At 45.5% G+C, this 16,416-nt stretch overlaps 1 protein-coding gene across 2 annotated transcripts in view; it reads right to left on the bottom strand.

Annotated features, from left to right (window-relative positions):
* The window catches only part of SNTG2 (syntrophin gamma 2), a 317,220-nt gene that overhangs the window by 200,111 nt on the left and 100,693 nt on the right, over positions 1–16,416 (bottom strand). The window contains exons 3-4 of one of the 2 annotated variants that reach the window (XM_074393375.1): positions 8,456–8,512; positions 8,297–8,354 (exon numbers count right to left, since the gene is read on the bottom strand). In XM_074393375.1, the coding sequence (XP_074249476.1) occupies positions 8,297–8,354; positions 8,456–8,512 (115 nt within the window). The remainder of the gene's footprint in view (positions 1–8,296; positions 8,355–8,455; positions 8,513–16,416) is intronic. The other variant, XM_074393377.1, reaches the window with a different exon arrangement.

Genomic DNA, 16,416 nt, shown 5'->3' with positions numbered 1-16,416 from the left:
CCTAGCTAGACCTCTGGGCCTCTCCACACCCATGATGTGACCTGTGAAGCACGAGTCCCTGTGGTGAGAGGTCTGAAGTCTCCACGTTAGAGGGACTGGGGCATGGGGGCTCCGGGGCGTGTGATCCTGCATGCTGGGCTGCACCTAAACGGTGCCGTCAGAACCTCTGGCTCTGTCATGCTCCACGAAGCTGCTGAGGCAATTCATCCGCTCAGGAGCCGCTTTATGAAGAACTGAAGGCACAAGTGAGCTGAGCCAGCTGCCTGACTTCACTGTGATGTCCGGCCACTGTCCAGCCTCGGGCTGCCCACGCCTAACTCACGCCTCAGCCGTCTTCTCCTCTCCACCTACAGCAAGTCTCTGGAGAACCACCCCAGTGCCATTCATTCAATTTAAATGCCTCTCTTTAAACATTCTCTTACCCTGATAGGGTCCCTGAGTTTCACCCAGGTCCACTGGCCAGCAAATCAGCCTTGAAATGCAGCACGGATCCCCTGCCATCCAGAATGTCTGCTTCCGATATTCACTTAACAACGCAGTACCTGTGTGGGCCACTTCATTAAATGCACCATCAGCCCAGCGAGGGCTGAGCCTAAGCGAAAGTGTGGACCTGGCACGAGTCCTCCTCCTCTCCGGCACACAGCCCACCCTTCAGCAACATGGGACGTGGAACCTCCAGGGACATCCAGCCTCTGGCCACCTATCTACAAATTCACCAAAATCCCAGAAGGGCAGAGCATGGCGGCCCCTCCTGCATATGGCACTGGCCTTCCGCCTTCCTCCCTGCTTCCTGGAACAGTCTCTGTAGAACAGCCGGGGTGTTTTCTTACTCGGGAAGCTACCCCAATCACTCTAATTTTAGACAAACTTCAGCTGACTCCCTCTCACTCCCAGGATAAAATCATTAACCACGTTATAAAACACAGAACCCTGTACCGCGTCTCCTCCCTGCCACGCTCTTGCTCACTTCGCAGGAGCGTGATTACCTGCAAATGCATTGCACACGTGTTCACGGCCCACCTTCAGCTGTCTATGACCACGGCAGTACTCTGCTGACGGCCCCAGAGGGGTCTTATCCATAGAAGTTGTTTGTTAAATATGGTAGGATAAACTCATGGACAAATAAGCAAATTAATACTTTTATATTTTGCTTTAATCTAACACCTTACAACTGACTCATTCTGAAAATACAGTGAGATGAAACCTCGGCCTACCTGGCTGCTCTAGCATCCCTGGAGAAAGAGAGCTGGAGAGCTGATCCCACCTGCCGGGCTTTTAATCACCTTGGGATGACTGCGTACCTGCTCACGCAGGAGAGGTTCTAAAATGCGGAGGAATGCGACAGCTTCTCTTAGCGTCCATAGGTATTGCTGGTTCTAGTTAATCCCCTGTTTGCTCTGTCTGCCTCCTGACTCATCTGGCAGCTCCGTGCACTGTGGGTACAGGGATGCTCTCCCGGGCTCTGGCATCTCCCAGAGTACCTCCTGCACTCCCTTCATCCTGAGGCCAGAATCCCGTGTCAGTTTAACACAGACATTCAGGACAACCCAGAGGCTCTGCTTGCCTGTAAAACACTCCTTCTGTGTTTTACATGGAAGAGATAAAATAAATGACACCAAGCTCTGGACCCCTAAAAACTCACACTTCATTGCCAGGACTTCCTGTTACTGAATGTGCACACAATGAGGATATAAATATGTCTATGAAACACTAACTCTGGCAGAGCTGATGAAACGGATCCCGGTGGGGAGAGGCAGGTGCAGGGAGGAGCCAGATGAGTTCATCCCCAAGTGTGTGCTGAGGTCGTGGGCCTGGGTCCGGAGGGGTGGTGAGGATGGAGACAGGCGAGCTGGCAGGACGGGGGTCGGGGGGCAGCAGGGATGGGCAGTCCAGGCTCCGGGTGGGCAATCTGCAAAGGGTCTGCACTGCAAGCCTGAGGGCAGGCCCGGGAGGAGAGCGGGGACCTCCCCTCGGGGCTCCCACACTGGAGTTACTTGTGAAGCTCCCAGTGTCTGAAGAGAATTGCATCAGCATGGTCTGCAGACTGTTGGGAATCTCCTGGGTCCCAGTTTCTCCTGACCACACCCACCAGGCCTTGGCTGCTCGAGGCAGGGGTGCTGGCTCAGGAGGGTGCATGGGCTACAGCAGAGGTTCATACTCACACTCTAGGGAGGGTGGCCTTCTTGACCTGTTTCTCCTCCTCCAGGTAAAATAGATTTTGTTTCTGAACTGACCATAAAAATCCTTCACTGAGTATTACCTATTGGCTAACCTTACTCTCTATTCTCTTTCCTGAGACTTTTCATCATATCCACCACCAACAACAACAAAACCCACTAATGAAAATAACTGAAAATGTTTGCAAAGATGAGAGGAACAGAGCCGCATCGGGCCATGCCTTCTTTCCACTGTCCATCAGCCAGCCAGATGGCTTTGGGGTGCAGCAGGAACTAACCACGCCCGACACAGCAACAGTGGACCCACGGCTCCTCGTGGAATCTGCTTTATATGCACCAAAGCACTGGGCTCTGCAAAGCTGGCCAGTGCCACAACTGCAACACTTGATATAAAATACACAACAAAATATTGTAGTCCAATTGAGTCATAATGTTTCTAAAGCTCTAAAAACCTTCAAAAAGAGGCCAGGCACGGTGGCTCAGGCCTGTAATCCCAGCACTTCGGGAGGCCGAGGCAGGCAGATCACCTGAGGTCAGGAGTTTGAGACCAGCCTAGCCAACAGGGTGAGTCTCTACTAATAACACAAAAATTAGCTGGGGGTGGTAGCAGGCACCTATGGTCCCAGATACTGAGGCAGGAACATCACTTGAACCTGGGAGGCAGAGGTTGCAGAGAGCCGAGATCTTGCCACTGCACTCCCACTGGGGCATCGCAGCAAGACACCATCGCGGTGGGGGGAGCAAGAAACAAAACAAAACAAAAAACTCAAAAAGAATCATCTTTTCATTCAGAGGCCTGCAGAGCTCTCTCACGTTTCCTGTTATCTTGGTTATAATGAACACTGTATTTCTTATAAAACTGAAACTCTGCTGAAGGACCGTGGCAGGTGTTGACGCGATGTGATTTCTGCCCAGTGTTCTGAATGTCAAAGTGAAGAAATTCAATGAAGCGCGGGTAAACGGCGGGAGTAACTATGACTCTCTTAAGGTAGCCAAATGCCTCGTCATCTGACTAGTGACGCGCATGAATAGATGAACGAGATTCCCATTGTCCCTACCTACTATCCAGGGAAAGCACAGCCAAGGGAACGGGCTTGGCAGAATCCACAGGAAAAGAAGACCCTGTTGAGCTTGACTCTAGTCGGGCACCGTGACGAGACACAGGAGGTGGAGAATAAGTGGGAGACCCTTGCAACCCTCCCCATGCCCCCGGCATCCTGCAAGGGGCAGGGTGGGGTCTGCGGGCTTGCATTTAAAGCAGTGTCTAGAGGGAAATTTATAGCAATAAATGCCCACATGAGAAGCAAAGAAAGATCTAAAATCAACACCCTATCGTAAAAATTGAAAGAGCTAGAGGAGCAAGATCAAAAACACTCAAACGTTAATGGAAGACAAGAAATAACTAAGATCAGAGTAGAACTGAAGGAGATAGAGACACAAAAATCCCTTCACAAAAATCAATAAACCCAGGAGCTGGTTTTTTAAAAAGATCAACAAAATTGACCACTACCCAGACCAATAAAAAAGAAAATAGAGAAGAATCAAATAGATGCAATTAAAAACAATAAAGGGAATATCACCACCAATTCCACAGAAATACATACTACCATCAGAGATTACTACAAACAACTCTATGCACATAAACCAGTAAACCCAGAGGAAATGGATAAATTCCTGGACACCTGCACCCTCCCAAGACTAAACCAGGAAGAAGTTGAATCCCTGAATAGACTAATAACAAGGGCTGAAGTTGAGGCAGCAATTAATAGCCTACCAACCAAAAAAGTCCAGGTCCAGATGGGTTCATAGCCAAATTCTACCAGACATACAAAGAGGAGCTGGTACCACTCTTTCTGAAATTATTCCAAACAATACAAAAAGAGGGAATCCTCCCTAACTCATTTTATGAGACCAACATCATCTTGATACCAAAACCCAGCAGAGACTCACCTAAAAAGGAAAACTTCAGGCCAATATCCATGATGAACACTGATGCAAAAATCTTCAATAAAATACTGGCAAACTGATTGTAAGAGCACATCAAAAAGTTTATCCATCACAATCAAGTAGGATTCATCCCAGGGATGCAAGGCTGGTTCAACATAGGCAAGTCTATAAATGTAATTCACCACATAAACGGAACCAAAGACAAAACCACATGATTATCTCAATAGATGCAATGAAGGCCTTTGACAAAATTCAACAGCCCTTTATGCTAAAAACCCTCAACAAAGTAGGTATTGATGGAACGTATCTCAAAATAATAAAAGCTATTTCTGATAAACCCACAGCAAATATCATACTGAATGGCCAAAAACTGGAAGCATTCCCTTTGAAATCTGGCAGCAGACAAGGCTGCCCTCACTCACCACTCCTATTCAAAAAGCATTGGAAGTTCTAGTCAAAGCAATCAGGCAAGAAAAAGAAATAAAGTGTATTCAAACAGGAAAGGAGGAAGCCAAATTGTCTCTATTTTCAGATGACATGATTGAATATTTAAATGACCCCATTGTCTCAGCCCAAAATGTCCTGAAACTGATAAGCAACTTCAGCAAAGTCTCAGGATGCAAAATCAATGTGAAAAAATCACAAGCATTCCTATACACCAGTAACAGACTTAAAAGAGAGCGAAATCAAGAACGAACTGCCATTCACAATTGCTACAAAGAGAATAAAATACCTAGGAATACAACTAACAAGGAACGTAAAGGACCTCTTCAAGGAGAACTACAAACCACTGCTCAAGGAAATAACAGAGGACACAAACAGATGGAAAAATATTCCATACTCATGGTTAGGAAGAATCAATATTGTGAAAATGGCCATACTGCCCAAAGTAATTTATAGATTAAACGCTATCCCCATCAAGCTACCAATGACCTTCTTCACAGAACTGGAAAGAAAAAAAAAAACACTTTAAACTTCATATGGAACCAAAAAAGAACCCATATAGCCAAAACAATCCTAAGCAAAAAGAACAAAGCTGGAGGCATCATGCTACCTGACTTCAAACTTTACTACAAGGCTACAGTAATCAAAACAGCATGGTACTGGTACCAAAACAGAGATATAGACCAATGGATCAGAACAGAGGCCTCAGAAGCAACACCACACATCTACAACCACCTGATTTTTTACAAACCTGACAAAAACAAGCAATGGGGAAACCCTGCCTCTGAGGCTGAGGCTGCAGCTGGGTTTAGGGGCTCACTGGTCCCTAATTCCTGATTAAATGGAATCCCATCTGCTGCATGTTTAATAAATGGTGTTGGGAAAACTGGCTAGCCATGTGCAGAAAGCAGAAACTGGACCCCTTCCTGACACCTTACACTAACATTAACTCCAGATGGATTAAGGATTTAAACGTAAGACCTAACACCATAAAAACCCTAGAAGAAAACTTAGGCAAAACCATTCAGGACATAGGCATAGGCAAGGACTTCATGACTAAAACACCAAAAGCACTGGCAAAAAAAAAAAAAAAGCCAAAATAGACAAATGGGATCTAATCAAACCTAAGAGCTTCTGCACAGCAAAAGAAATAGTCATTAGAGTGAACTGGCAAACAACAGAATGGAAAAAATTTTTGCCATCTACCCATCTGACAAAGGGCTGATAGGATCCAGAATCTACAAAGAGCTAAAACAGGTTTACAAGAAAAAAACAAACAATACCATTCAAAAGTGGGAGAAGGATATGTATAGAAATTTTTCAAAAAAAGACATGTATGAGGCTAAGAAACACATGAAAAAATGTTCATCATCACTGGTCATTAGAGACATGGAAATCAAAACCACATTGAGATGTCATCTCACACCAGTTAGAATGGGGATCATTAAAAAATCTGGAGAAAACAAATGCTGGAGAGGATGTGGAGAAACAGGAACACTTTTACACTGATGGTGGAAGTGTAAATTAGTTCGACAATTGTGGAAGACAGTGTGGTGATTCCTCAAGGATCTGGAAATAGAAATACCATTTGACCCAGCAATCTCATTACTGGGTATGTACCCAAAGGGTTATAAATGTTATATTATAAAGACATATGCATGTCTATGTTCATTGTGGCACTGTTTACAATAACAAAGACCTGGAACCAACCCAAATGTCCATCAATGATAGACTGAATAAGGAAAATGTGGCACGTATACACCATGGAATACTATGCAGCCATAAAAAACAATGAGTTCCTGTCCTTTGTAGAAACATGGATGAATCTGGAAACCATCATTCTCAGCAAACTGACACAGGAACAGAAAATCAAACACCACATGTTCTCACTCATAGGCGGGTGTTGAACAATGAGAACACATGGAGACAGGGAGGGGAGTATCATACACAGGGGTCTGTTCGGGGGGTCTAGGGGAGGTACAGCACGGGGTGGGGAGGTTGGGGAGGGATAGCATGGGGAGAAATGCCAGATATAGCTGATGGGAAGAAGGAGGCAGCAATCCACCTTGCCATGTATGTACCTATGCAACAACCCTGCATGACCAGCACATACACACCGGAACCTAAAGTACAATAAAAAAATAAAAAACTGAAACTCCTAGGTGTTCCCAGGAAAATGCTGCTGGGAGTGCCCTGTACCTGGGGTTCTCTCTTAACCTACAGACAACGAAGTTTTCCTTCCAGACAGTGCCTGCTGCCTCTGAGGCTGAGGCTGCAGCTGGGTTTAGGGGCTCATTGGTCCCTAATTCCTGATTAAATGGAATCCCATCTGCTGCATGTTTAAAGGCAAGTTTGTAGGCTTGCTCAAAAAGGAGAAAAATGTGTTGATCTGACTCCTAAATATCCTTTCAGTGAAAAAGAATCTTCACCCGGATGCAAATTTCATGGCAAATGAACCTCTGGAAACCTCTCTTCCCTGAGAACATGTGCAGAGGTGCCCCGGAGCGTTCACATCCCACTGAGACAATCTCTGCAGCAGAACGCGATCTCCTACACCACACACTGCTGACCTGACCATCCACTGCCCTCACTGTACCCACCTTCAGAGGGCTTGTGGTCAAGGCGTCCCTAGTCTGGGACCTCTGGCCTCTTCAGGGCACTCTACCTGCATCCCAGGCTTATAGTTTGGATAAAATTGGGTGAAATGAGAAAGAACATTTGAGAAAAAGTATGAGCTTATCCTGCACCCTTTACCTGAAACCTCCACATTTCTGGCAGTGTGTGGAGAGAAGCATGTCCCTTCCAGGCACACAGCTGTGGGCCCCTGCAGTGGCTGCACTTTCGATGTGAGGTCCCCAGGCCACCGGGCCTTGCCTGCTCCCTGTGGTACTTCCTGTTCCCCTGCAGGCCCCCAGGACATGATGTAATCACCCCCACACGGACCACATGTCTGGCTGCCCCTTGCTCTAGAGAACAGGGATAAGTGACCTGAATCTGCGCACCCAGGAGCTGCGTGACCACCCGGGAGGAAGCTGGCAACAGGGACGCAGAATCCTCTTGACAAGCGGACAGATGCATGCAGTTTAACGCAGGGGTTATGTTCAAAACCTAATTTTACAAGAAACAATCTGCCCAATAGTGAGATGTGTGGCCAGAAGTCTGACCCTCACTCTTGGATTCTACACATGGTACCCTCTCCCGGTAAATGTCAGTTCTTCTTGTGATTCTTCCCAAAGCCAACATTTCGTTTCATGGATTGAAGTGGCAATCACTGCAGTACCAGCAGCTGCCAGGTGCAGAAAGGACAGCGTTCCAGCCCTGCCTGAGGGTCAGCTGCTCCTGCAACAGGCGCGTTACCTTCTCATGCCCGGAGGCTTGCGTGTCGGATACTTCTGCATCTGCCATGGACTTCTCCGTCTATACTTAATTATCCTCAATTTTTAACATACCTTAAAGTCAGTGTTCAAACCCCTGAATCATCAATATCTTTAGAGGATAACCTGATACATCAAACAGAGAATTAGTGTCTCTCTTAAGGGCTGCAAGGATCAGCAGAGGTTAAAAAGGGCAGCTTCAGCTCAGGGCGTGAGAAGCATCATTTGGAAAAAGATATAGCCACAAATTAAATGGGAGTTTGGGTAATTGAGCAAAACAAATGTCTGCCCAATTATCATTGTCAGTACGTTGTTATCTGACAAATGGCTGCATACACAGGTCCTTTTGTTTACCTGCTTGGCCTCTGATTATTTTTGATATGACGACGGGAACGTTGTGCTCAGAACCTCCCTGAAAGACAAAGCCAGCAGAAGGAAACATGGTTATCATGATTCACACTGGGAAAGTTCTTCAAATATAAAAAGCAGGAATAGAGAAAAACACTTCCATACCTTTATACTCAGGCCCAAGCCGCCCACTGGGTGTCTGCGAAGTGTAACAGTTCTGTGCTTTAAAAAATTTCAGAAAACAAACCAACTTTAGGTTAAAATGCTCGATCAGAAAGTGAATTCAAAGTAAATTCTTCACTGAAGCCCGAATACTTGTTAAATTATATTTCCAAAGCAATCTTGGCTAAATATGACAGTAAGGACGCTACTTCAAGTCTTTAATCTGCGGTACTGCACATATGAAGACAAAGTGAGTGATGAAGAGCAGGCCTGTTCCCCTGTTCCGGGCATTGTCTGACATCCAGGGAGAGTCCCTGCACGGCTGTCACCTCGGCTGCATTTTGTTTGTGAGGAATGGGGCTCCGTGAAGACGCCAGGTTCCCACCTTCTCCGAGGCGGTGAGAGGGAAGCGGAGAGGAACACTCAGTTCTGTTTAAAACCTGTCTCCTCCCGCCAGCCCCGGCGCCGGCTCCCTCTTCACTGTGCCACTCTGCTAAAGTGAGCCATGTTGAGAACAATCTTTAACCAACAGTAACTCATGAATGATCAGTGTTTTCACATCCTCTGACCACAGGTGCCTGGGTTATTTAAAGGTAGGTTGTGACAAAAGCTAAAAGCACAATAGGCCCCACTGGCTACCGAAATGGTTAAAACCTCCAAATCGCTTGTGCATTAAGCCACGCACAAATGTTTTGCTGTGGTCTAATCTGATGAATGCAGCTGTTACCAACTTCAGGTAGACATGGGTGACTAGCGCCCGCTCTGAGGGGCACACAGAGCAGGCTGGGGTAGATGGGCAGTGGCCGAAGCGTGCTTTTACCTCCAAAAGACACTACAGGAAACAAGGAAATGGCATTCTTTGAGTTCTAAAGGAAAACATAAGCATGTTCAGACTGAAGGCTCTGAAAGGAGACTTTTGTGCAAAGCAAGGACATTGAAGATGGTGCAGAGCCCACACAGAAGGGGGGACCCGGGAGCCCCGGCCTGGCCAGCAGTGCAGGTGCAGGAAGGCCACTGTGAGCGCTTCCACAGCCTGGGGCACCCTGGGGTGTCCTTCTTAGGGGTGAATACTTTATAAACCTAAAGGAAAGAAATGAAGAATTAGAGCGAATATACCTCCTCTGAAGTGTGTCTATGGGGACACAGCAAACGGTAACTTAATTGGAAATTTTACTATTTTGATCTCTTTTGCACATGTAATATTTTTAACTGATGAAAATAATTATACACAGAAAAAGAGCTGTATTTCAGGGAATCTGCTAGAGAGTGATCATTTTGGCTTTTTCTTGGTCAGGCTGGATTTCATATGCTATGAACAGCAAAGTCAGAGCCACTCCTGGGAAGTCCGTACCGTGGGTTCTTACAGCATCCACGTTCTCGGTATTTACCTGCAACGCCACAAATGGTTCCCAGCCACACTGCGCCAATGGACAGGCTCTTAAACCTGCTCATCAAAGCATTACTGATAACAGCCAGGATATGGATAGGTGAGAGAAGAGAGCAGATGCAGCATACACACCAAACGGGACATCATTCAGCCATAAGGAAGGAAATCCTGCCGTCTGTGACAACAGGGAAGAACCCGGAGGACATTGTGCTGAGTGGAATAAGCCAGGCACAGAAAGACAAATCCACATGTCTCTCCTGCATGTGGGATCTAAGAATGTTGACCTCAAAGCAGAGAGTAGAGCTGTGGTTACCGGGTTTTGGGGTGGTGCGGCGGAGATGCAGGCAAAGGGAGCCACATTTCAGCTGTGAGGTGACAAGTTCTGGGCTCTAGTGGAAAGCATGGTGACCATGGTTAATAACACCATGTTTCCTTGAAGTCTGCTAAGAGAATAAACCTTATGTGTCCTCACCACAAAAAGCAAAGGTCGCTGTCAGAGGTGATGTACGTGTGCATTTCACAGTGTATATGCGTAGGAGAGCACACCCTGTACACCTTGAGCATGTAGTTTTTGATAGTTACAGTTCAGGAAAGCTGAATGAATAAATTCCACTGTACAGCTTGAGGGTTTCCAAGGACATCCTCTATTAAGGAGGGAGAGGGAGTTACTCCCGCGTGTGGGAAGCATATCATTTTCCTCCTCAACCTGTGGACTGGTGACTTTGCCAGAATGCGTCTCACAGTGAGTGCGAACTGCAGAAAAGAGGGGAGCTCACTCTCTCCCTCAGTAGATGCTGAACTCTGCAGGGTTCAAGGCCGAGGAAGGGAGTGGGGACAAAGGCATCCACCCACTAGCTGCTCCTCTGTGCGACAGTGAACGGCCTCACGCTTCTAAGAACTTTTCTGTGCAACAGAGATTTAAAACTGAATTATCTACATCATAGTAACTAGAGGCATCTCTGTATAGAATTTCTGAAAATGCTCAATAACATTTTAAAATTTTACCTATTAATGTGAGCATTTGAAACTCAGGCAAGCAAGCAAGTATAAGATGAGAGAAAATTTATTTTGAGATGAAACAAGTTAGCTTCTGCCTCGATAGACTGCCAAATAATGACATTTTGAAGTTGTCATTTGACTCACTTATAGATGTCAGGAAGATATCCTGAAATATCCTAAAATATCCTTGATATTTCAAAGAAAGTATCAAGTAACTGATCACCTGTGGTAAAATCTGGACTAATGTTCTTAAGATAGGTAAGAAAAAATTGCAACATAAAGAACCAGCATAAGTATTTGCCTAACAACTTGAAGAGCTCGTTCTCTACGACCCGGGCTAAGCCAGAACAAAGTTTATTTAATTTCTGCTTTGTGCACTCTCCTAAAATGTCCCTTCTGTATAAGTTTGAACTAGCCATTGAGGTCTCTAAATCTCTCTGAAATTGAGTTCCTGCATCTGGAAAGTCAGGGCTGTGCCAGGAGCCCTAATGGGAAGTGCTGTGAATGGGGCAGTGACCCCTAAATTTCATGCTGAAGTCCTCAGCCCGGTGTGACTGCATGGGAGGCAGGGCCTTTAGGAGGTAACAAAGGTCGGATGAGGTGATGCTGGCGGGCCCTGTCTGACAGGGTTGGTGTCCTTAAAGGAACAGGAAAAGACGGCAGAGATGGCACTCTGTCTGTCTGTTTCTCTCCCCACCCCCACCTTGCTCTCTCTACCTCATGAGGACACACCAGGAAGGCCACTGCCTGCAAGCCAGGAAGCCTGCCCATGCCAGTAGCCAAATGCAACACACCTGGAAGAGGGGCTGCCCCCTCCCGGAACTGTGCGGCTGGAGTCCCTGCTGCCTAAGCCAACCCACCTGCCGTTCCCTGTCGGGGTGGAGCCCAAGCCTCCTCGCAGGAGTCAAGGAAGATCACTATGGAAAGCAGGTTACAGATCCTCAGGTTTAACAAAACACCAAGACGGTTAGCTTTATCCATGAAAAATTGTTACTTTAACCACCTCGTTCAACACCAAGGACTCTAGTGCGTCCAAGTTGAGAGAAAAGGCTCAGCCAATTTGTACTTTCACACTTCTGTAAATGAACATTATACAATTATCAAGGCTCTACAGTGTTAACATTAGCAAATCTAGGAACTTAATTTTCAAAACCAGATTTATAAAACTTACTGGATTATGAAAAGTAAACGGGAAAACGTCTGCAGCTTTTAACTGGAACTTTCCACGTGGCAGCCCGGCTGATGCCATCCTGCCTCCTGCATCCTAATTACTTTATGACTCCATAGTTAATCCAAAGCTAATCATTTTAATTTAAGCATTTCTATAGTGCTCTGTTAACTGATATCTAGACAAACAAATGCCACAAAAGGCATTTCTAATGCAGCCAAAACAGTGCACTTTCATTCACCTCCCAGTACATACCCCTTAAAGTCAAGGACTCACAAGCAGGTGTGGGTAGTGAGATGCCCGGAGGCTCACTATACATCTGATTATAAATCTAATTTATGGTCTGACTCCCCTATTCCATGTGTTCCCCCATAATCTCGGCCTTTTCACTTTCCATATTCAGGGGCTCCGGGAACTCATCAAAGGAACAAATTTACACTACAATCAGATATATCATAAAACCTCTAGAGGACTGAGGTTGGCATCTAAGGTAATTGTTCAATAAGTTATTTTCAAACTCAATCCTGCTTTTCTTTTCACAAACATATCAGATAATTTTGTTTCAGAAAATATTCTGCATTTTATAATTTAATCTCAAACTATGTTTTGATATTTCATTAATGTTCCCATCTTGGTAGTAGCAGTATCATTATGTTAATAATAGGACACAGCTATCTCCACATTATTTTCTGACCACATATTTTAAGGAGTTATTTTCTAGGACATAGATAACTCTTATCAATTATATACTTCTCATGAAACATAAAAAGTGGTTTTGGGGTACTTGAGATCAGATTTCTCACTCTGGTCTTCTAAAACATCGTTCTTCAAGTTATTATTGAATTGTATGTTTGAATGGGTCTCACTTTCTACTTCAGATATTCAAACAGTGGACTTAACAATAAATTTAAATTTGTTATTGCTGCAAGTTCAGATTTGAATACTTCAATTTCCAGAAAGATTTCAATCAGTTCCGCAAGTAAAACGCTGCACCCCTGCCGGGGCCACCAGCCAGGACCCTGCCCCCTACGTTTGTTCAGCTCAAAACCCTTCTTGTGGTGAGGACAGGACAGCCTGGAGAGTTAATCCCCCTGCTCTCTCCCTGGGTCCAAGTCCATCCCCTCCCCTTCCCTGGACGTCTTCCTCCTCACAGGGGCCTGGGCCTCACTCTTGTAAGAGAACGGAGATGTGGGAAAGGTCAGGGACATAGAAAATAAGGTGTTTTGTGTGTTTGTTGTTTTTTATATAATTGAAAGATTTGAAAGTTAAATTTTAAAATTCAGAAGTTTATAGAAAAAAAATTCTGAAGTTTCTACTTTGCACCCACACATGAAAGATACTTTCGAAGGTACTTGTAGAATTTTATCTCAGGAACCAATGAGCTAACAGACTTCACCCTGGGGCTCCATGATGGGGGGTGTCAAAGAACGAACCATTGTCTTCCACAGAGCTGGACATTCCCTTTGCTTTAGCAAACACTCTGTAAGGTATCTTTCAGAATGGGCTGCTTGAATCTCTCTCCACTTTTTTTTTTTTTATTGCATTTTAGGTTTTGGAGTACATGTGAAGAACATGCAAGATTGTTCTCTCCACTTTTTAAAAATAATTCAAATAAAGTTTTCTAAATGGATGAGGGAACCTGCATTTGCTATCTGAAATAAGTTAACTCTTTCTTAGTGTCTGGATGCAATGATTTCAAACTAAGAGTTATTTGAAAAGTCTTGTGCATATTTGCCTAATTTGGATTAAATTAAATCCTTAATAGAAGGATTTCAGTATAATGGAATTAGAGTTTTAAAAAGTGTATAACTCCTAAATTTTAAAAATTAAATGAGTCCATAGTATTCCACTTTCTTGAGGAGTTGGATCTGGCTTCTCACACTCAAAGCCCCAGTATGAGTTTCTCCAGGTCTGAGCACAGCCCAGGAAATGGTACAGGCCATCCTTGGCTGGCGTTGTGGGGAGGCGGCCCCCCCAGCCCCGACCTGATGTGGGGACAGTGCCCTGGGGTCTCTGTGGGAGCTGCAGTCAGGAACCAGGTCCCTGGCCACCATGACCTTACAATGTTTGTATCCTGGCCTCGGAGTCTTTGGTCCGTCCGGAGCCGCTGCCTAGATCCCTGATGGGTGCAGGAGGGGAACTTGAAGAAGCTCTCCTCCTCTGAATTCGCTTCAAGGGCTTTTCTACCCGTAGCTCTCTTCCGCCGGTCCCTGTGCTGATGGGCCTGGCTCTCAAGGGGAGTTGTCCCAAATGGTCCAGGGAACTGAGGCTGGCAGCTTTCCTGATCAGCCTGGCCTGCACTATCTGCAACGGTGACGAGGAGCAAGGGTGTCTCTCTATGTCAGCTGCACCTGGCAGTATTGCTCCTGCCAGTCAGCTGGGCAACCACCATGCTTAGTCATGGGTGCTAAGGGGCCTGTCATTAACCTTCCACTTTGCTCTTCACAACTGTAACACATAGCAGACACCAGCAGGGCAGGCAACAGACCCCCAACCCCAGAATGTCAGGCGACCATCAGGTAGTTGTTAAACTTTCTCTCTAAAATGATAATTGGGCACAGCCAGTACCAGGGAAAGGCCATCTCCCAGTAGATAGAAAACACCTAAAGCTGGTGATCAGCAGCTTCCGGGTGAGATCTCAGGAGGTGTGTGAGAGGCCTCGAACACACACACTTCCAGACAAAAGGGCAGCATTTAACTGGTCCATGACTTTCCTCTGGGAACACTCAACTGCCAAGGGAAAATGACTCAAGTGAACCTGTGCACAACTCCGGTAAGCACACTGTGCACGCAGCCCCTCCCAGATGCTGGCAGGCACCTGCACATTCAGACAGCCCACCCCCAGCGGGGAAGGACGGCTGCAATCCCTGAAACTGTGCCAGCGGAGAAAAGCCCAAGCCAAGGGCTGGACGGGGCACCGGATCGCTCACGTTACCCATCTGGCCCTCTTACAAGTGCCCTCTACTCCCTTTGGTTCCTGCTCTAAAACTTTAATAAACTTTCACTCCTGCTCTAAAACTGGCCTCAGTCTCTCCCTCTGCCTTAAACCTTTTTCTGTCCTCACCCAATTCCCTCCTCCTAGGAGGCAGGAATCGTGATGGCTGCAGACCCTGAGGATCCACAGCTGGTACAAGAACTCACCACACACGTGCCCAAAATTAATTTCTAGAGAATGTGTGCATCATGGCAAGTAAGGCTTAGTGAAATAAACGTGTTGGCAATATTGAAAACACAAATTTTCCTTGGGGGGAGAATTAGAAGTTTATAGAAAAAGTTACAATTTTCTATAAACTTCTAGAAATAAGTTTATAGAAAACATACACAAATATGTTGTCTGTAGAAAAATGCATAAGAAGGAAGAATGTAAAAATGTCAATGTATCAGCAGACAGGCCAGTGAGGCGGCAGGCCGGCTCCAGCTGTGAGGGCACACTGCACTCTAATAAAGTAGAGATTGGGGCATATAATAAATATTAATAATTGCATGGGGTTCTGTTTGCTCACTTCAAATTTTCTTTTTTTTATTGCATTTTAGGTTTTGGGGTACATGTGATGAACATGCAAGATTGTTGCATAGGTACACACATGGCAGTGTGGTTTGCTGCCTTCCGTCCCCTCACCTGTATCTGTCATTTCTCCCCATGCTATCTCTTCCCACCTCCCCACCCCCCGCCCCTCCCCCATTTCCCCCCAACGGACCCCAGTGTGTAGTGCTCCCCTCCCTGTGTCCATGTGTTCTCATTGTTCAACACCCGCCTATGAGTGAGAATATACGGTGTTTGATTTTCTGCTCTTGTGTCAGTTTGCTGAGAATGATGGTTTCCAGGTTCATCTATGTCCCTACAAAGGACATGAACTCATCGTTTTTGATGGCTGTGTAATATTCCATGGTGTATATGTACCACATTTTCCCTATCCAGTCTATCATCGTTGGGCATTTGGGTTGGTTCCAGGTCTTTGCTATTGTAAACAGTGCTGCAATGAACATTCGTGTGCACGTGTCCTTGTAGTAGAATGATTTATAATACTTTGGATATATACCCAGTAATGGGATTGCTGGGTCAAATGGGATTTCTATTTTTAGGTCCTTGAGGAATCGCCACACTGTCTTCCACAATGGTTGAATTAATTTACATTCCCACCAACAGTGGAAAAGTTTTCCTATTTCTCCACATGCTCTCCAGCATCTGTTGTTTCCAGATTTTTTAATGATCGCCATTCTAACTGGTGTGAGATGGTATCTCAATGTGGTTTTGATTTGCATTTCTCTGATGACCAGTGATGATGAACATTTTCTCATATGTTTGTTGGCCTCCTGTATGTCTTCTTTTGTAAAGTATCTGTTCATATCCTTCACCCACTTTTGAATGGGCTTGTTTGTTTTTTTCTTGTAGATCTGCTTTAGTTCTTT

This window comes from Saimiri boliviensis, chromosome 1, assembly GCF_048565385.1.
Source record: "Saimiri boliviensis isolate mSaiBol1 chromosome 1, mSaiBol1.pri, whole genome shotgun sequence".
NCBI classification, from domain to species: Eukaryota; Metazoa; Chordata; class Mammalia; order Primates; family Cebidae; genus Saimiri; species Saimiri boliviensis.
This window is presented reverse-complemented; position numbering and strand designations above follow the sequence as displayed.